Consider the following 19,186-nt stretch of genomic DNA (forward strand, 5'->3'; position numbering starts at 1 on the left):
GATGTTTGTTGATAAGTCTGAGGACTTGGAGTAGATCCTCAGGTCCTAGGTGGTTAAAGGAAAGAACCAACTCCTGCAAGTTGTCTTCTGACCTCCACATGTGCACCACAACACATGTGCATGCATGTGTGCCCATACACAGACATGCTAAATAATAAACACTAAGTAAACAAATAAATTCCAGTCTTTTTACCTTAACTAAACCAAGCCTGCAGTTGACAATGAAGGACCCAACACTCTCCACGTCCTGGTTTGTAATTTTCTACCTTACACACCTACAGCCTGGTCCATGATTGTCTCATATAGATATGCTCATAACACCATTGTATGTGTGTGAGCATGCATGTGCATGTCTGTGTGCATGCGTGCACAAGTGTGTGTTCATGCATGTGTGTATGCGTGTGTGCATACACAACTGTGAGGGTGTGTGCATGTGTGCATGCATGCTTGTTTGTGTGTATGCATGAATGCGTACATGTGGGAATGGGAGAGTGCATACATGCACGTGTAAATGTGTATGCACATGCATGTATGTGCATATCTTGTATGCATGCATGACTATGTTCATGCATGTATATATGAGTGTGTATATGTGCGTGCATGTGCATGTGCATGTGCATGTGTCTGTGCATGCATGCACAACTGTGTGTTCATGAATGTGTATGTATGCGTGTGTGCATGTAGGAACATGTGTGCAGGTGTGTGTGCGTGTGTGCATGAGTGTGTGTTCATGTATATGTGTATGAGTATGTGCATATGCAACTGTGAGAGTGTGATTGTGTGTGTGTGCATGTGCTTGTGTATGTGCATATGTGTGTGCATTTATGCATGAGTGTGTACATGTGGGAGTATGAGCCTGCATGTGAGTCTGTATGTGTATATGTGTGTATGTATGTACATGTCTCTGTGCATGCATGCATGAGTATGTGTTCATGCATGTGTGTGTACATGTGTGTAGGTACACAATGGTGTAGTGAATGGGTGTGTGTGAAGCAGAGGTCAGCCTCAGGTGTTACTCCTCAGGCACTGCTTGTTTTCCATGTCAGGGTCTCCCACAGGCACCCAGTGCTTACCAGTTAGGTTAGGCTGATTGCCCAGCAAGCCCCCAATATCCATTCATTGCATCCAGTGTCTTGATTACAAGCACATCATCATTTCTTTTTTGAGTGTGGATGGTATGTTTTTGGACTCTGGTCCACACCCTAGTTAAACAGCTGTGGGTGGGGATGTGGACATCTCCTTCTGAAGGCTGAGGCAAGGATTGGAACAGGTCAGGATTGGTAATTGCTCTGCCCTGCTAACTGAGTACCTAATAGAAACAGGGTATGGAAAATGGGAAGAAAGGTTTTCTTTGGCTCCCGTTTTGGGGGTTATTTCTAGTGACCAGAGTGGGTAAGGGCTAAAGGAATTGCACCTTCAGTTGATAGTTACTTTGTGAGCTGTTGGCCAGGACAGAGCGCAGAGACAGCATGACCAAAACCAGGATAGTTGTCACCTTCAAAGGCCCACCGCCAATGACCTACTGACCTACTTTCCTCATGCAAGTTCTAACTCTTAAAGCCCACATGACCTCTCCAAAACAGCCACCCCAGGGAAAGCAGGGTTCAGATGTGAGCCATGGGGGGACATTTCAGATGCAAACCATAGCTGTGGGTGTAGGACACAGGAGGTCCTCAAAATAGATGACACTGAGGCCGCACAGCAAGTCTGGGCCTCCTGTCCTCTGTCTGTGATGGATTCTCTGAGGAGTTCAAAAGCCACAGTAACAATGGTATTAACAACCATCGTACTGGTGATAAGAGAAGTCATATTGATTATTCTTAACGATGGGACGTATTCTGAAGTGTCTGTCCTCAGAGCATCTTGTTGTCCAAACACCTGAGGGTGGTGGTGAATAAAACAGCCCTAGGTCAGATCAAGTGCAAGAGCCAATGATGAAATCAGAATATTACACAGAAAGGCTTCTACCTGAAGCAAATGCTGATGATAAAAATACAGTGGCTATACCACCCCCCCACCCTTTGTCAGCATGACCAAGTGTCAAGATCAGTGCATAAGTATTGGCACTCTGTCTTACCTGACTGAAAACACAGGGGCTTGCCCCCTCCGGCAGCACCACACACACATGAGTGATGCCCTCAGTAGGAGCTTTTCAGCTCCATTATCGTCTAACGGGGCGACGATCTCATCAATCGGAGCGATGTTACGTGGCGTGTGACTGTCACACGATCCCCTTACCTGTCAATGTACTCAGTGCCAGGCCAAGGCAAGTGGCAGCAAACTTATGACCTGGGTACCTGGTTTAATTCCCACCTCTGAGATGGCAACAATCGAAGTTCAAAAAAAAAAAAAATCTCTGAGCTAGAGAGGGAACTAAAGCATACATCCAGGTCTGTGCGTTTCTGGAACAATCATTTCTTACGGCTATTTTTCTTACCTTGGACCTCCGCAGACTCAGCCAAAGTACCTGGAGCCCCGGTTAGCACCTCCTCAGCCACTGTGCTTTTTAAAGCTATACACGTAACTGAGTTCTTCTCTTCATCTGTGTGTGCTGAATCTCTGCAGTCATCCTCTGCCTCCTCCACTGTGTGTGCACTTGGTCACGGTGCTCTTGTCTCCTGTACCTTTACAGCGTGGACTTGGCCACTATACACTTAGCCACTTGAATTGACCACTCCCATAGCAGCTGCATCACTGGCCACTGTGCTTGACCATCGTACATGGAACTCCAGTGTGTACAAGCACTGGGCACCCAGGCCCTCCCTGCACATGACGCTAACTGCCTTGTGGTTCACTACGGGTCTGTGATGTGTTTCGTAGAATGAGGGTACAGGGAAGAGACGGAGAAATATAGATCGTCATGTATGAAGGCTTTGGAACACTGTGGGGTGACTGGTTAATTATAACCACCTCACAGATCTCAGGTCTCCTAAATTTAAAGGCTTCTCAATTTTCCCCTGTTGGAGTTTAAATAACAAGACACTGGTTCTCTTTAGACTTTAGGATTCCAGATGTCAGAACTCTCAGTCCTAACAGTGGAACCTTCCCTCATTTTTTGACACACTTTTAAATACCCCCATGCCACCCCCAAATTCCCAGCAGCTACTGCATTGAGGCATGCTCTTGTGAGACAAGACGGCTCAGCACACCACCAGGATCCTTCACCCACCACTTGGTCAACTGGCAAAACGTTCAGGTTCCAGCTATGAGTCAAGTACTCTTCGGGGAAAAAACGTTGGAAGTGGCCCACTGTGCCTCTAAAAGCAGCCGGCTCATTGGCTGGATAGTCTACTGTGTGATTCAGTAGCCAGGGATTAGATTCTTATGTTTATTTTTAACTTGTTAGAAGTGGCTCTCTTAAGTGTGTGCGTGCGTGCGTGTGTGTGTGTGTGTGCGTGCGTGTGTGTGTGTGTGTGCGTGTGTGTGTGTGTGTGTGTGCGTGTGTGTGTGCGTGTGTGTGTGCGTGTGTGTGTGCGTGCCTGTGTGCGTGTGTGCCCATTTAATGGTGGGACAGAGACCTTAAAATCCATTCGAATCCCTTATCATCCCTCCTGCCTACCCCCATGATCCAGATTCTTCTAATGGAATTAAATATCACAGGGTTTTGTAACGTTCTAATGAGTTGGGCCATTACCATCTCACTATCTGCACAAATGGCTCTAGAGGGCAGCTGGGGCTTTCCTGAGGCTGCTATCAGAGCAGGAAGCACACAGGTTCAAATCCCAACTTAAATGATTCCTAGTTGTGTGGCCGCCCACCAGTGAGTGAGCTCGACTCCCTGGACCCCATTTTCCTCACCTGAGAAACGAAATGACAAGAATCACACTGGTCTCCCAGAGAAGGGTTTTGTCAACAAAGGGTCCAGCCTCGTAAGTATAAAGACCAGAGTTCATTTATTATTTCTTAAACCAGGGGCCAGGTTTAAGAAACAAAAGAATGAGGTGCAGTGGCCCACACTGTGATGCCAGCGCTGGAGAGGGAAGTGGGGACAGGAGGTCTCTGTCATTTGTCAACCAGCCTCACTCACTTGTTAAGCTCTAGGCCAGTGAAAGATTCTGTCTTAAACAAACAAACAAACACTGGTGCTGACATCTAACATACAAAACCAAAAGTTGCCCTCTGGCCTCCAAGCGTCCTGCCTTCTAAATATTATGTATCAAGATATATAAAACTTTGTCTGTAATAAAGATACCTGTCTCAATCAGGGTTTTTATTCTTGTACAAACATCATCTTGAGCTAGAAGCAAGTTGGGGAGGAAAGGGTTTATTCAGCTCACACTTCCACACTTCTGTTCATCACCAAAGGAAGTCAGGACTGGAACCCAAGCAGATCAGGAGGCAGGAGCTGATGCAGAAGCCATAGAGAGATGCAACTTACTGGCTTGCTTCCCCTGGCTTGCTCAGCTTGCTTTCTTATAGAACCGGGGACCACCAGCTCAGGGATGGCTCCACCCACAATGGGCTGGCCCCGCCCACAATGGGCTGGGCCCTCCCACCCTTGATCACTAATTGAGAAAATGCCTCACAGCTGAGTCTCATGGAGGCATTTCCTCAACGGAGGCTCCTTTCTCTGTGATAACTCCAGCTTGTGTCAAGTACCAGCCAGTACTGTACCAGTGCTGGGTTTGTTGATATTAAAATAATAAGAATAAGAATAATACTAGCTGCCCCAAGAAAGGTGAACTGAGCTCTAATACTTCTGTTCTCAAGCAGTTTCAAACAATCTTTCTTCGCTATAGGATAGTGTTCCCTCTCTCTCTCTCTCTCTCTTTTTAAATCCCGGGAGCCTGCCCCAATTATAAAAGGAGATAACTTGACTTCATTTAACTGCAGCCTGTGCGTTTGAATTTAATTGAATGGGAAATAATTATTCCTGAAGAGCGGGGGGTTTTTGAGGTTCTGTGAAGCGATGTAAGATATGCATCTTGTTACATTAGACCCGAGCAAATACACTTTTAATAATCGGCTTCTACTTAACACAGCTTCTGCCTCCTGAAATTTACAGCAGGAAAGTGTAGATGGGGCAGCCTGGGAAAGGAGTGGGGCTGGACTGCCAACTCATTATTTTTAAAGTGATTTATTTACCGAGGTGATCCATTTGCAAATTCAATAATAAATCTATTAAGGGGCAGTTAACCTCTATAAACCTTGTTTTAAATAATCAATTGGTGTTTGGGTAACTATGGTGCCTGTCTCATTAGGCGTGCATTAAGTCTTTGAGACTTTTAATCCGAGGTGTGACCAAATCAGCCATGAGGTGACAATTAGATGTCACAAAGGAGCTGGTTCATTTCCCTTTCTTTGACTGTGACAACCCAGGAGCCAATGGACCCTCTCATGCTTGGTTTTTCCTTTTCCACAGTGCCTCTCAAGACAGAGACCCGACACCACCACCTTCCTCCAGGGGGAAAAAGAAAAAGAAGAAATCGACCAGGAAAAAGAGGAGGAGGTGAGGATTCTGAAGAGAGATGAAACCTCAGACAGGCGAAGAGACAGAAAAGGAATAAGTCTGACTGTGACTCTATCTTGGGTTCAAATCCCTTCTTTGTCTCTTAGCTGCCTGTATGACCCTAGACCTCAATTCTCTTTCTTTCCCCCCACCTTCTTCTTAAAATGATAGTAATTATGCCAACCTCTTGGGATTTGTGAGAACATGAAGAGAAACGTCTCTGGGTATGGTGGGCTCGTGTCTGTAATAGTAGCACTTGGGAGTCTGGGGTAGGAGGATTGCTATGAGTTGAAGCCAGCCGCGGTGCATTCTAAGTCAGCCTGAGCTACAAAGTGAGACTCTGTATCACAAAAGAGGAAAATGTGGAGGCAGCTGACACGGTGTTTAGCATTCATGTATGACTAATTAATAACAAGCCGTTATCACCGCGGACGTTGAACTGGAGTAGCTGAAAAGTATGGAGTGCAGGGGCTTGTGCCAAGCACCTTGGTACGACCTTCCTTTCACTCCTGCCCTCGCTCCATAAAGGAAACATTATGCCCATTTCAGAGATGAGAAAGATAAAGACAGGATGGGATGATAGCTAGCACTTCCTATGACTACCACGAATCTTTTAATACGTTTTTTGTTTGTTTGTTTTTAATATTTTCGATTCCCTCATCGACTTGCAGAATTCTGGGTAGAATTCTGGCTTCAGGGGAGCAGGGATCACACCAAATCTCCCAGGCGGTGTTTGTAGACGCCTGCAGGGGGCAGCAGAGAGCAACGCTGGACTGCTCGGGCCTGGGCTCGGGTTTGCAGGGGTTTCTCCCTCAACAGGTTAGGAATGGAACCAGATGGGGCTCAGGGGGAGTGCGGTGACACCCGATGTCCTGGCCATTGTCAGGTAGGGGATGGATTCGGAGTGAAACGAGCTTCCTGATTTTAGAAGTGTGCAGAACGTAGAGAAGGAAGCAGGGCCTGCCTGGGGCTCCCCAATTATTTCTCCAGATGCTCTTCCCGAGGTGCTGAACTGTTCCTCAACCACTTCTCTTTGCTGATCTTTTTGTTAAGCCCGCCGGGGCTTATTGTTTTTACTTTTATTATTATTTTTTAAGGAAATAAATTTAGCTCTTTGAAATTTGAGGTATTTTATACAAAAACGTGGACTTCTGGAATAGAAGTAGGAAAGACGAGTGCTGTGGGAAGTTGGGGCTGCACTCTCACACAGAAATCCAAGGCCCATCTGAGAGGCCGCTGCTTGCTCTCCTCAGTCCTCACCACTCCCGACTATCTGCCAGGCAGCCTGCTTCCTACATCTACCCTCTTAGAGAGGCTCGCACAAGGTTGGCCCTGAGCTTCAGCTTCTTGCTAACCCGCTAGAGACAAGCCAGGGACCTGAGCCTGTAAGTCAGGCTGAGTCAGCACCGTGGCCCCAGGAAGGGTAACTGTTTCCCAGGTGCCCCGTGGTGGCTTCATCCATGCTATGACGTCAGGGGCACAGGCTCACCCAGGAGATAGCAGAGAGCAGAGTGCAGATTATGGAAGAGGCAGAGTTTTCGAGGAAAGCTGCAGATGAGGCCGAGAAGTGTTACAGATTTAACTAGGTAGCTAGCCATGGGCTGATGCTGTTATAAGGAGCAAACCTCGGGAACAGAGAGAAGTCTGTTCGAATCTCAGACCATCCCTATCCGGGCTGTGTGTCTTTGGGCAGGTCACTTTACCTCTCTGAATCTCGCTTTAGTCTGAAAAGGGAGAATAACAATTATGTCTACTTAAGTGCACGACACATAATATCCGACACAAGCCCAAGCTACTATCAGTATGGGCATTGGCCCTGTATATGGTGCCCCCCAAAAGCTGAGGTATTATGAAGAAAGGACCCATGGCAGCCTGTCTCCCTCCCCGCAGGTCCCCATCGTACAGCCCCTCTCCAGTCAAGAAGAAGAAGAAGAAAAGCTCCAAGAAACATAAGCGACACAGGTACTGTCTGTCCTTCCTCCTCCACAGACAGGGATGCCCCAGGAGTGGCAGGGGTCAGGGGCCCAAAGGTCACTGGAAGAACCTCCGGCCGCCATCTCTGCTGCGTCCTCACTTCATCTGTGTTTTATCTCTGTCTTCAGTGTGAGTCGCGAGGAGGAGGAGAAGCAGGGATCGGTTAAAGCTAGCTAGGACAGGAAAGTGGAGCTGGTCAGAACTCAGCAGGGTTTGGGGACTGGCCAGGCCTAGAAAGAGGCTGGGGTGAAGGAATGGAGGACTGAGGGAACCCGGGAAGTCCTTGGGGGTGGGCGGTGTGTCTGTCCCATTTCTGCCACATCACAGGCCAAGCCAGAAGCAGACAATAATATCTTGGTCCTTATTTCAAAGCCCCAGGGAAAGTCTCCAGGTGTGTCTTAAAGGTAGGGTCATGTTGAAGAACAAGACATCCAGGGATCGCCACCTTGGGTGGGGACCAGGGGTGATCATGAGATTTGGACTCTCAGTCTTGCTGTTCATTATACACAGATGTGCATGCACATGTGTGCTCACACACACATATACACACACATGTGCATGCACATACACGCTTAAACACACTCGATTGCATGCACACGTGTGCTCATACACACATATACACACGTGTGTATGCACACACATACTTAAACACACTCAATTGCACCCACGCACGTGCACATCCACACATATACACACACATGTGCATGCACACACATGCTTAAATACACTCGACTGCACATGCGTGCGCGCGCAAACACACACACACACACACACACACACACACAGAGTCAAATGCACATGTATATTTACAAAGAAGAAACACTGGGAGCCAGTAAAGTCAATGGGCCAAGCCAACATGTTATAACTGAGAAATAGTGCAATACAAAACTTCCAAGATGCTTTTCTTTCTGCAAAGCAAGACACATTCATGAAGCCACTTCCAGTGGGCTGCCACCAGCCTCCTCAGAGGAACTTTGTGTCCATGGGGCGGGCAGTCACCCTGCTCTACTCCACACACGGTCTGAGCCTTTGCAGTTGGCTGTTGATTTTAGGGAAATAACGGCTTGTGACTTATTCTAGTTTACCCACCTCTTCCGATGCCCCTATATGGTCTAGTTGTGTGCAGTTATCAGAGGTCATTTGGGTTTTCCTTGTCTTCAAAATGGCACCAAGTAAGAGTTTTCTCAGTCCAGGGGTTTGGCCACATCTCACCCTGTGTTGCTGGAATGTTCTCAAACTCGCTACATCCACCACCCATCCATCCATAGTCTCCAGCTAAGCTGAGATCGTGGGTGATTGGTGGCATGTGGTTAATTTAGAGTCATAAGTCATTCCCACCACAGAGCCTGATGCCAAGGCAAGGACATGCCCATGAGCATAGGCAGACAAAGGCTTGTCTCCCACCTGTACTGAGCAGCTGGTGCCAGTGTTGGGGACTTTCCCACACCTGGATCCTGAAAGCCAGGTGGCTTCTCACTCAAGGCCTATAATCCAACCACTTATGAGGCCTAGGCAAGAAGGTCACAAGTTCAAGGCCAGCCTGGTCAATTTAGTGAGGCTCTGGAGAGAGAGAGAAGAGTGGGGAGAAATGAGAATGAAGACTCTGAAGCTTACCCTAAAGTCCCCTTTTGGGTGCCCCTCTCCCCAGCCATCTCCTCTGAGTCTGTGTACATAAAATGTTTAGTTAATGACAGTTGATGATTTTGGAGGTGGTAGCAAGCATAGGAGACACGTTGTAGAGCCTTCCCTTCCCTTAATAGCAGAGTGTGAGACCTTTGTAAACACTTCACTTTCACCTCGATTTACACTCAAGATTCTGAGCCCCAGACAACAAAAGAGTGAGCAAAATTCAGCTGCCTATCTCAGATCGTTTTTCGGCCACTGGGTCAGTGGTGACTAAAGAGATCTGCACCCCACTGAGGATGAACCGCTGGACTTAGAACCTGCTGCAAACTGCCATGGGAAGGGCAGTAGAAGAGGAGTGTGGGGGAGGGAGAAACACACAGGTGACCAGACAATGAGTTTTGAAACTCACTGCCCTCCATAGTTGCCACAGAATAAACAGAATGAGGTTATACGGATGCACAGCAGGAGGAGGGGGAGGAGGAGCAGGAGGAGGGATGGGGGAGGGAGAGGGGGAAGTGGAGGAGGAGAGGGAGAGGAGCAGGGGGAGGAAGACTAGAATGAGGAAGAGGGGGAAATCTACAATTAAGGGACAGATGGGAGGACTAGGGAGTGCTCCACACTTTCCCATGCCCTCCTGGTCCAACCTCATCCTGGAGTAGCTGGCTGGCAATTTTTATGAGCATTGATCAGAAGGCTCAGTATGTAAGGCAGCGTTTCCCAGGGGGGCTTCATGTCCTTCAAAATCTGGTGGGAGGGGGGTTTAGTGGTGAGGAGTACTAAGTCCCACAGACCCCCTAGCACTAAAGCGTCATCCCAGAAGAGATACCCACTCACCTGTGTTTATTCTTTCCTCCTGCCACTCCGCCATCCTCCCTCCCCCTTCCTTCTGTCTCTCCTCCTCCTCTCTTTCCCTTGAACCAGGTCTTTCTCCAAGAAAAGGAGACACAGGTAAGAGTCTTGCTGCTTCTGGTTGTGTGCTCAGCCTTCTACTCCTGTGGGCTCTGGGCAGCTGCTGGGGTGGGCTCCCAGCTTCTATCCCTGTGTTCCCATCTGGCTTCATGGGCCTCAGTTCCCTTCGCAATGAGAGCCCATGTTGATCTTCCAGGCCATTTATAGCCAGCTTGGAACTTCCACGGGGTTCTGTATGTACCAAGTGCTACCCAGACATTGGAAGTCAAGACATTGGACACAAGCCTCATTATCCATCATAACTTCCTTACATTTGGACAAGGAAGAGAGGGACATGTCAGTAGCCACATGAGGCTGTCACCTACAGAGACTAACACAGAATGGGCCCTGCATTTAGCTCCTCCCACGACCCATCTCAACCTTGAGCCGTGGGCACTCTTATAGTTCCCATTTGGCAGATGGAGAAACTGAGACTAAGACCAAAGAGGCCAGGACCACAGCCAAAATTCAAAGCCAAATCTGTCAGGCAGAGGTATACAGGCAACAGTGGCTTCTTCAGTAACAATAGCCACATCCAAAGTAGTTTGGAGACAGCAAAGCCCCCATGTGTTAATGAATGAGTAAACAGTTATTAACAACGTCCCTGGTTGCCAGTAAGTACTAACCAGTCAGCCACACAGCCTGTGTAGCTTCCTCCTTCTGTAGTTGAGGCAAGTGATCAAGTCACTTGTCTGATGTCATGTGAGCAGCAGAGGCGGGGACTCGAATTTGGTGCAGTACCACTAGCTGAAATTAATGCACACATCCCCCTTCCAGGACCTCAGCAGACAGTAGTGGGGTCTGGTGAACATGGGAAGGCAGTCTGGCCTGAGCTCAGCAGACTCACTTTCTCAGGGTTCTGCTGGTTTATCACTGGGACCCTGGCTTGTCTCATTTTGTCCACACCCTGGGGCCTCTGGTACTTGAGCATTCAAGGATGGAGTGTTTCATAATCTACCGAACCCCATCTGCCTTTGTCTACCTCTGTGGCATTCTATCCCCTCGTAACCTGATTAACCAGCAGTTGCAGGAGACCACCGTCTGGGCCTCATCCCAGCTCGGCTGTGTGATCCTGTCCAAGTGTCTCAGGCCATCAGAGGTTTAAATTCCACACCTCTAAATGGGCTATTGCAAACCATGCCTCCACCTATAGGTGGTGGGAACAATAGAGTGAGATGGCTCACCACCGAGTGTTTGGCACGAAGCCTGATGTGTACTAAGGCTTGTCAGGTGCTGCTGCTGTGACCCTCATGACCGTCCCTGTGATTAACCTACCACAGTGAACTCGGCGTCCTCTGGCACTCTGTTCTCAGCACAGGGGCATGAGCCAGGAACCCTGGCCTAACTCACTTTTGTAAAGATGCTGGCATTTGAACAACCTGCCTGTGTTTAATCTTGAACTGTGCTTGGCGCTCTGGTTTGTTTTTTATCTTTCAACTGACTGGCTGTTTCTCATTTAGTTCCTGCAGCCCTAAAAGCAAAAGACGGGAAGAGAAGAGGCACAAAAAACAGTGAGTACCCAGGCACCCTAGAAGCACACTGTGCAGTTTGAGGAAGTGGAGGCCTGTTCTCTCCTCAGCTGGACTGCTTGCCACATGATAAACAGGGACAGGGAAGGAAGAGATGGTGGCTGAGAGGGAGGAAGGAAGAAACAGAGGAAGAAGAGGGAGAGGGCTTTATGTTCACTTGAAAGTAATGATTGGGGCATGCATGGATAGACAGACTGCATAGGATATGTGGGCCTGTGTGTGTGTGTGTGCTTGTGTGCTTGGGATGCACAGTGTATGTGCTTATGTCTGGAGTGCTGATCATTATATGTAACAGGTGTGTGTGCCATGTATGTAGCCTGTATAAACATAGTTTACACATCATTAACAAATGTCTATACATTTTTACGCCATGCAAACTTCTGTGCACCTGGTATGCACAGTGCATGTAACACGGTGCATATGTGCATGGGATCTAGCTGTGCGCACATGAATGCATCTGTGTGCCTGTGTGTGTAAGCATGATGTGCGTGTGAGCATCTACATCTACACCTATACTCTGACTGCTGGCTTACATACTCTGGCTTACAGTACAATGCTCCCCGTGAGTCCCGAGTCCCAGGCCCAGCTGCTTCACCGTTTATAGCTGGCAGTTGAAATTCAAATCAGCCAGCGATGCCTGTGGAGTTCCGCTCCCCATCAAATTAAAAGTAAATTTGGTTACACCCTGTAAACGTTAGTGCAATGTGTTTTCCAATCAACTAATATTTTATCTCCCGCCAAGAAGCATCTAAAGAGAGGATCAAAAAGGACAGAATGAAAGGAGACCAGCTTCTGAGGAGGGAGGAGAGGAGGCAGGGCACAGAGAGAGGGCGCACTCAGTGTGGCTGCCTCAAAGGCTCTCTTCATTCAAGGTCATCACAGAGGAGGACATTTCAGTCAGTACCACAGAAACATGGACCATGCTCCAGAAGGAAAGAGGAGAGACTCCAGTAAGACCAGGGAAGAACCTCCCCATTGGCCAATTCGTTAAAATGAAGCCATCAAGAGAAACATTAAATGCATGACTCCCCCCACCATCCCCTGAAATAGGTCCTAGTATCATCCCACTATGAGGATGAAGAACAGTCACTGGAGCCGGTGACCCGAGTGTGTTTTAACTGTAGTGTTTGGCCCTGGGATCATCACTCTTGGCACATACCACATGTTCTCAGGTCCCAGGAACCCTGGGCTGGACAACCTCAAGAACACTGGGAGGAATAATGGTGGCATTGAGGTTGTCACCCTCTCCAGTGATAAGCTAGAGGATCTCCAGTATTGGATAGTGGTTCATCATCAAAAAGCTGGACAAAGCACACGAGGCAAACCAGAGAGTAAGAATCCCAGGGCCTTCCAGGAAGCAATGGGTTGTTCTTACCAAGCTGACCAAGAGTTGGCTTCCTTTTTTCCCACTTACCTTAGGGAGGCCCTGGCACATAGCAGTGGCCCCTGGGGGATGGCATGGGAGAGTAGTGAGGAATGAAAGCTTGGGACAAGGTGAGGTCACTGCGGGAGAAATGGGGCTTGATGGTGAGGGTAGCTTCCCGCAGGAGATCCTAGGGTCCATGCTAGAATCATAGTTTCAACTCTTGCAGACTGGAATGGTAGGCTGCATGCTAGAAACATAGTTTCAACTCTCTGGAATCAGTTTCTTCACAGAGCATGGGGCTAGAGAGAGGGGTCACGTTCATCCATTGTAAAAAGAAAAAGGGGGGGTGTTGTTCATACTGCCTGAGCCTGACGTATACTTTGCATACAGGTGACCTGAGGTGGTTGCCATCTTCCTCCCAAAGGTCTCTTGAGCCAGAAAACTAGCCGAGTTACACAGCCATTGTTGCTTGAATCTAGCAGAGCGTGTTAAATGGCTAAGCCAGATGGAGAGCCAGGCAGGACCAGCTTTTGCAGGAGTTAGGGGTTCAAGACCAGAGTCTGGATAGAGCGAGCATAAAGGCAGGTTTTTAAGCAGGGAAATGATGTGGCCTGATAGTTGTAGCTGAAGCATCCAGTGCCTTTGCTGAGATAAACAAGCAGATTCCTAAGCCACCAACATAGCACGTGCCCTTCATTTTGGGCTGTTATAATTGTTTTGTAGAGAGGGTCTTACTACGTAGCACAGGCAAACCTTGAACTGTATAGTTCTAGGCAGCCTCTAACTCATGGTGATCCCCCTGCCTCAGCTCTCAGCTTTCCAAGTACTGAGATTCAGGTGTGAGCTACCACACCTGATTTCCTTGTTCATCCTCAGGCAGACTCCCAGGGACCCATCCTTGAGAGTGGTTGAAGTAAGCCATGGCGAGCCTGCTGGTGGGGTGGTAACTGTGGATGCCAATGGTGGCAGCCTGTGTTGATGGGCTCCTGACTCCATGCTAAGGGCCTGGAGTTCACCTGCTGGATCGAAGGTCACAAGCTGGCAACTTGAAAGACCCAACACACCTTGCAGAAGTGTTTTGTGTGCATGGAAGGTTGTCTTTTTGTTTTAAAGGAACATCTCTGGAAGATGGGGATATTTTACATTTAAGAGTCTACACTTGTTTCTCCATGTGCTTGAAACATCTGAGGGGCCATCAGGCAGGCAGAAGGCTGGAAGCTCAACAGACCCTCTTGCTATAGCCCAGGCCACAGATCAGTATTTTGCTAGAACCTGGCTAGCCTTTAGAATGGGGGGGGGGGATGCAGATCCAGACCCTGAGAAGAGGCAGGGGAGACTTAAGAATGACCTCCTGCCTGGGACCAGGACAGCTTCTAGCACAAGGACAAGTTCCCTTTTAATCATCATCCACATTCTCCAAAAAGCCCCCTTTCTGTCCCCCTGTTCTCAGTGCAGTTGGGCAGAGACACCCCCACCACCCTAACCTCTGTCCCCTCCCCCACCCGGACTGTAACAGGCATCACTTTGAACTTGACATAGAGCATTGGGGTGAGTGGCAGGTGGCATGAAGGAGTACAAAGTGACTGAGGGATTGTGTATTACAAGATGGAAATTTTCTCTCTCTCTCTCTCTCTCTCTCTCTCTCTCTCTCTCTCTCTCTCCCCCCCTCCCTTTCCCACCCCAAGATCTCGAAGCCGGAAGTCTCACCGACATAGACATCACCGATGCCCCTCAAGGTCCCAGAGCTCAGAACTGCGCTCCCCCAGCTGCGAGAGCAGGTAACCTCTTTGTCCCTGATCCTTATCCACCAGCCCTGAGGATGCTTGATGCAGCTTCTGTCCTACATTGAGTAGCTCCTAACGCTAACCCTAACCTAAAACCTAACCCTAAACTAAACCTAGCCCTAGCCCTAGCCCTAAGCCCTAAGCCCTAACCCTAACCCTAACCCTAACCCTAACCCTAACCCTAACCTTAACCCTAATCTTAATCCCTAAATCAGCCATCTCACTCTCAGGCCAGGGATGCTCCTGCTTCCAATAAGCAACAACAAGCAGAAAGGGCACAATAGTAGCCCCCTCCCCCCAACACAGTCTTGCTAAGTGCCTATAGTGAGGCTGACTCACAGGGCCCTTGCTACAGTCCCTTGAGGTCATTGTGAAATGAAAAAAACCAAGGCAATGGGATCTAAAGAACTCACTACTTACTAGCTGAGTGATACAGCTAGGGCTCAGAACAGAGAAGCTGAGCCACCTAGGAAAGGACACACAATACCAAGTGCCAGGTTCCCACACCCTTCCAAGTCAGTTTTGTCCTGACTCTGATTTCTATAGAGACATCTGTGCTGACGTGCCACCCGTCCTGGTTTGAGAATGGTGGGAGTGCAGTGCTCTTGTGGTGAGGAAAAGAGAGAGGTTTTGTGGATGGGAACGTCTGGAACTGTTGGTGTGTAGCAGGGTGATCAAAGCCAGCGCCTAACATAGGGGGCTTTTCTCTTTTTTTGAGGGCTCATCCGTAATACCTGGGGATAGTAACATCTCTGGTAGGGCTTACCTACCAGTGGAAGCAGGGTGGCTGGACAGAAAAGAGAAGGGGGTACAGGGAGGATGAGGAAGAGAAGGTGAGATAGAAGAGGGGAGGAAGAGAAATGCTCATCTTTCTGCCAGGCTCTGGGCTAATTTCAAGCCCTTTCTCTGTGGTGCCCCGTGATACTGTGACTGTAACATGACTTTCTATATTGTCTGCACTTTGTGGTCACCTCAGAATTATTTTTTTAAAAAATTCCAAGTGCTAGAGTCTCACTCTCCTGTCACCCCAGCCAGGTAGAGAGACTGCAAAATTTCCTGGACAATATGAGAACAGAGCACGTGTGAGAGACGCTGCCACCGAGGCCCTAGCATGTCCCCTCCTAAGCAGACCTCTGTGTTTCTGCTGGGTCCCAGCTACAAATGGGACCACCAGCTGAAGCCACATGGTACTCCGATTGACCATGACACAGACAAGACCCTGTGACATGCGTGGTCCAAGTATTGGGAACTTATTTTTAATAAATACACTCCCAGGCGCATTGATTCTAGCTAGCACAAGTGGAGGCTGCTTCCTCAGTGATCAGACTTAGCCTCTGTCTAGTCACCTCTTGTTCTAGGCTATCTCAATGCCTCACCCTGACAGCATCCAACCAGAAGCAATGCCTCTGTCACTTTGCTCTCCCCTGTACTGCCTGCCACTCACCCCAATGCTCTATGACAAGTCACAACGACACCTGTTACAGTCAGGGGCCCAGCTTTGTGTGACTGAACAGAGCCTCTGCCTCTTCCCTTGGGTCAACCAGCTCTCAGAGAATTATGCAGGGTCCCAGAAGGTTGTCTGTCAGAGAAATGGCTGGCACCACACAGCCCTGTGTCTCCTGCTATCTTGTGTTCATCTGAGCCTCCTAACGCCTCTTCTGCTGAATGACCTTCAGAAGGCCGGAGAGCAAGCCAAGAGCTGGTTGTGAGGGTCGTATACTCAGGAGAATGGTCTGGAAGATTCCAAGCAGAGAGATAGTCCAGAACAAGAATCAGAGAAGACAGTGCTTTACAGGTGAAAAATCCTGCCCAGTTTTGGAGACTTTTAGCCCCTGTGACCTCACCTCTGAAATTTAGCTCCCTTGGCTGTAAAACAAGAAAGTAGCACCCATCCCATCTGTGTCTTCAGGATGCAGAGAGTAATGTGAGGGGTTTTCAGGTGACTATAAATTCATATGGTGTGGTTTTGTATTTACAACTGTAATTCAGAGAGTCCTCTTGTGGATGTTTTAAGGGGTCAGATGCACCTCTGGTCTCCACAGCAAGCAAGACAAGTAGATCTTGCTTACACAGGTGTCTCTGTCATTTTTATCGAGCACATTTCCCTCAATATTGTGGGTGATGCTCAATAGAATAGTTCCATTTCACAAATGGTCAAGTCACATACACAAAGATGCACGGTATGCATGGAAACATAGTCAGGTCCAAACATACAGAATCAAAAGCATATGTGGGACATTAAACCAGATCAAACAAGGGACCTCTTTGTCTTCACAGCTATACCCATAAATATTTGTAAAATGAACAAACAAGAGAATTACTGAATATACAGGAAGGGGATGGATGGATGGATGGTAAATTAATGAATAGTGAAATAAACAGATAAATGACTAGATGATGGATGATGAATGATAGGTATATGGATGAATCATTGGAAGAGATAGATGATGGATGGGTGATTGGTGGGCAAGTGTATGGAGGGATAGACAAATGGAATGGTAAGTAGATTGAGGAATGGATAGATGAATGATGGATGGGTGGATGGGTGGATGGATGGGTGAATGGATGGGTGGATAGATGATGGATGGATGGGTGGATGGATGGGTGGATAGATGATGGATGGATGGGTGGATGGATGGGTGGATAGATGATGGATGGGTGGATGGATGGGTGGATGATGGATGGGTAGATAGGTGGATGGATAGGTTGATAGATGGATGATGGATGGATGGATGATGGATGAATGGGTGGATGGACAGGTTGATGGATGGATAATGGATGGATGGGTGGATGGATGATAGATGGATGGATGGATGGGTGGATGGATGGGTGGATGGATGGGTGGATGGACAGATTGATCGATGGATGATGGATGGATGATAGATAGATGAAGGATAGGTGGATGGATGGTAGATGGATGGGTGGTGGGTCAGTGGGTGGCTGTATGGATGATTAGGTAGATGAGTGGGTGAGTAATGAAGGGAAGATGAATGTGCATACACACAGCCCAGCACACAGGCATTCTTACATACACAGACATATCCAGGGACAAAATCATGCAGAAAAATAACTCTGACACTCTCAGATGACATGTTGATTGCCCAACCATCTTTCCACTATGCTCACGTCAAAACACCCTCAGGTATCTTTTTCTTGATACCCAGGCACCGAGGTCGGTCTCCTGAGGAAGGGCGGAAATCCCGCCGAACACATTCCCGACGCTGCTCCAAGAACCACTGCAAGGTCAGCCCAGAGGCCCGGTCCAGCCACCTGCCCAGCCAGCCCCTCCAGAGGCTCGGCTTCCTGTCAGCCAGGGGTGTAGTAAGTATTGCGCACAGCCTTGCCATGGCTCCTGTGGGAGGTGGAGGTCCAAGTTCAGGGCAGTGTGTGATACTTTTAATTCAGTTTCGGGTAAAATTCCCCACTGGCTCCAGATCTCGTTATTGGCTCACCAAATGGTCATTCGCCAGCCTTCGGTAGCACTTGGCTTGGGAACTCGGGAGGCAAAGGAAGGAAAACTAATATACCTAGATTTGTATTACAGGGTGGGTGTTGAAATACAGATACTGGCCTCTGGGTGACATGTGTAAGATGCACACAGGTTTCTTAGGGTCAAGCAGGAGAAAGGGGCCTTTGATATTGGAAAGACACTATGGCTTTTATTTACAGTCTATATTTCTCATGCCAGCTGGCTGGCAGCTATCGATTGACAGCTGGAATCTGATTTTTCCTGGTAGCGTGAGCTCGCAGCACTTGACCTGCATCTCCTTGTGGGTTCACACACAGAACCTCAGGTGTTGAGAGTTAAGCTGCTATCACTCATCCCTCCCACAGTTGGGGCAGAAATGTCAAAATTTAGAGAGGTTAAGAACAAGGCCACAGAGTGAGACAATGCTGAATCCAACTTAGTGAGCCAGCAATGAATAAAAGCATAAAACCCTCATCCCTCAGGTCAACAAGAAGTAATTGGTGTGACTGCAAACTCTTTGGTGTAGGATGGATCTGAATTTAAGACCCGGCTTCACCCTAGCTATGTGGATTTGGGTGAGCTGTATCACCTCAGTTTTCTCACTGGATAAACTGATTCTACTTGAGGTGGTTAGAACTATTCGGTGAGAAGCATGTGAGAAGGCCTTTGGTGGACTCTAATGGGACATAGAAACACACAGGTTGAGAGCCAGCACAAGATTGTAACCAACAGCCCTGAAGGTGTCTGTCTTCCAGATCTATGAGAACGTGGATGTACAAGGAGTTGCTCCCCTTAAAAAGGGTGAGGTAGAATCAAGGAGGAGTTCAGGATTGCTTGTGGAAAGGTCAATCTTAGGAGTTGATAATAAGCAACACCATGGCCTAGTGGATACAATAGGTATTTGCAGTGCATTCTGGGAAACTTCTTCACATCAAAGTACCTTGTGTTACTGGGTCTAATTTTATTTAATCTTCTGTATGGATGTCAGTACTCTGCCTAAGTACCTCCTTTCAAGATGTCTGTGATTACTGAGAACATGCA

The 19,186-nt window shown here is 48.1% G+C and overlaps 1 protein-coding gene across 3 annotated transcripts in view; it reads left to right on the forward strand.

Annotated features, from left to right (window-relative positions):
• The window catches only part of Srrm4 (serine/arginine repetitive matrix 4), a 159,915-nt gene that overhangs the window by 113,636 nt on the left and 27,093 nt on the right, over positions 1 to 19,186 (forward strand). For 2 of the 3 annotated variants that reach the window (XR_005491668.2, NM_001346306.1), the window contains exons 3-8: positions 5,363 to 5,449; positions 7,340 to 7,411; positions 9,971 to 9,997; positions 11,458 to 11,508; positions 14,578 to 14,670; positions 17,841 to 17,997. Coding sequence is in view for 2 of the 3 variants with exons in the window: in NM_001346306.1 (NP_001333235.1) it covers positions 5,363 to 5,449; positions 7,340 to 7,411; positions 9,971 to 9,997; positions 11,458 to 11,508; positions 14,578 to 14,670; positions 17,841 to 17,997 (487 nt within the window). In the remaining variant the exon portion in view is untranslated. The remainder of the gene's footprint in view (positions 1 to 5,362; positions 5,450 to 7,339; positions 7,412 to 9,970; positions 9,998 to 11,457; positions 11,509 to 14,577; positions 14,671 to 17,840; positions 17,998 to 19,186) is intronic. The other variant, XM_039089708.2, reaches the window with a different exon arrangement.

The sequence above is a fragment of the Rattus norvegicus genome, chromosome 12 (assembly GCF_036323735.1).
Source record: "Rattus norvegicus strain BN/NHsdMcwi chromosome 12, GRCr8, whole genome shotgun sequence".
NCBI lineage: Eukaryota > Metazoa > Chordata > Mammalia > Rodentia > Muridae > Rattus > Rattus norvegicus.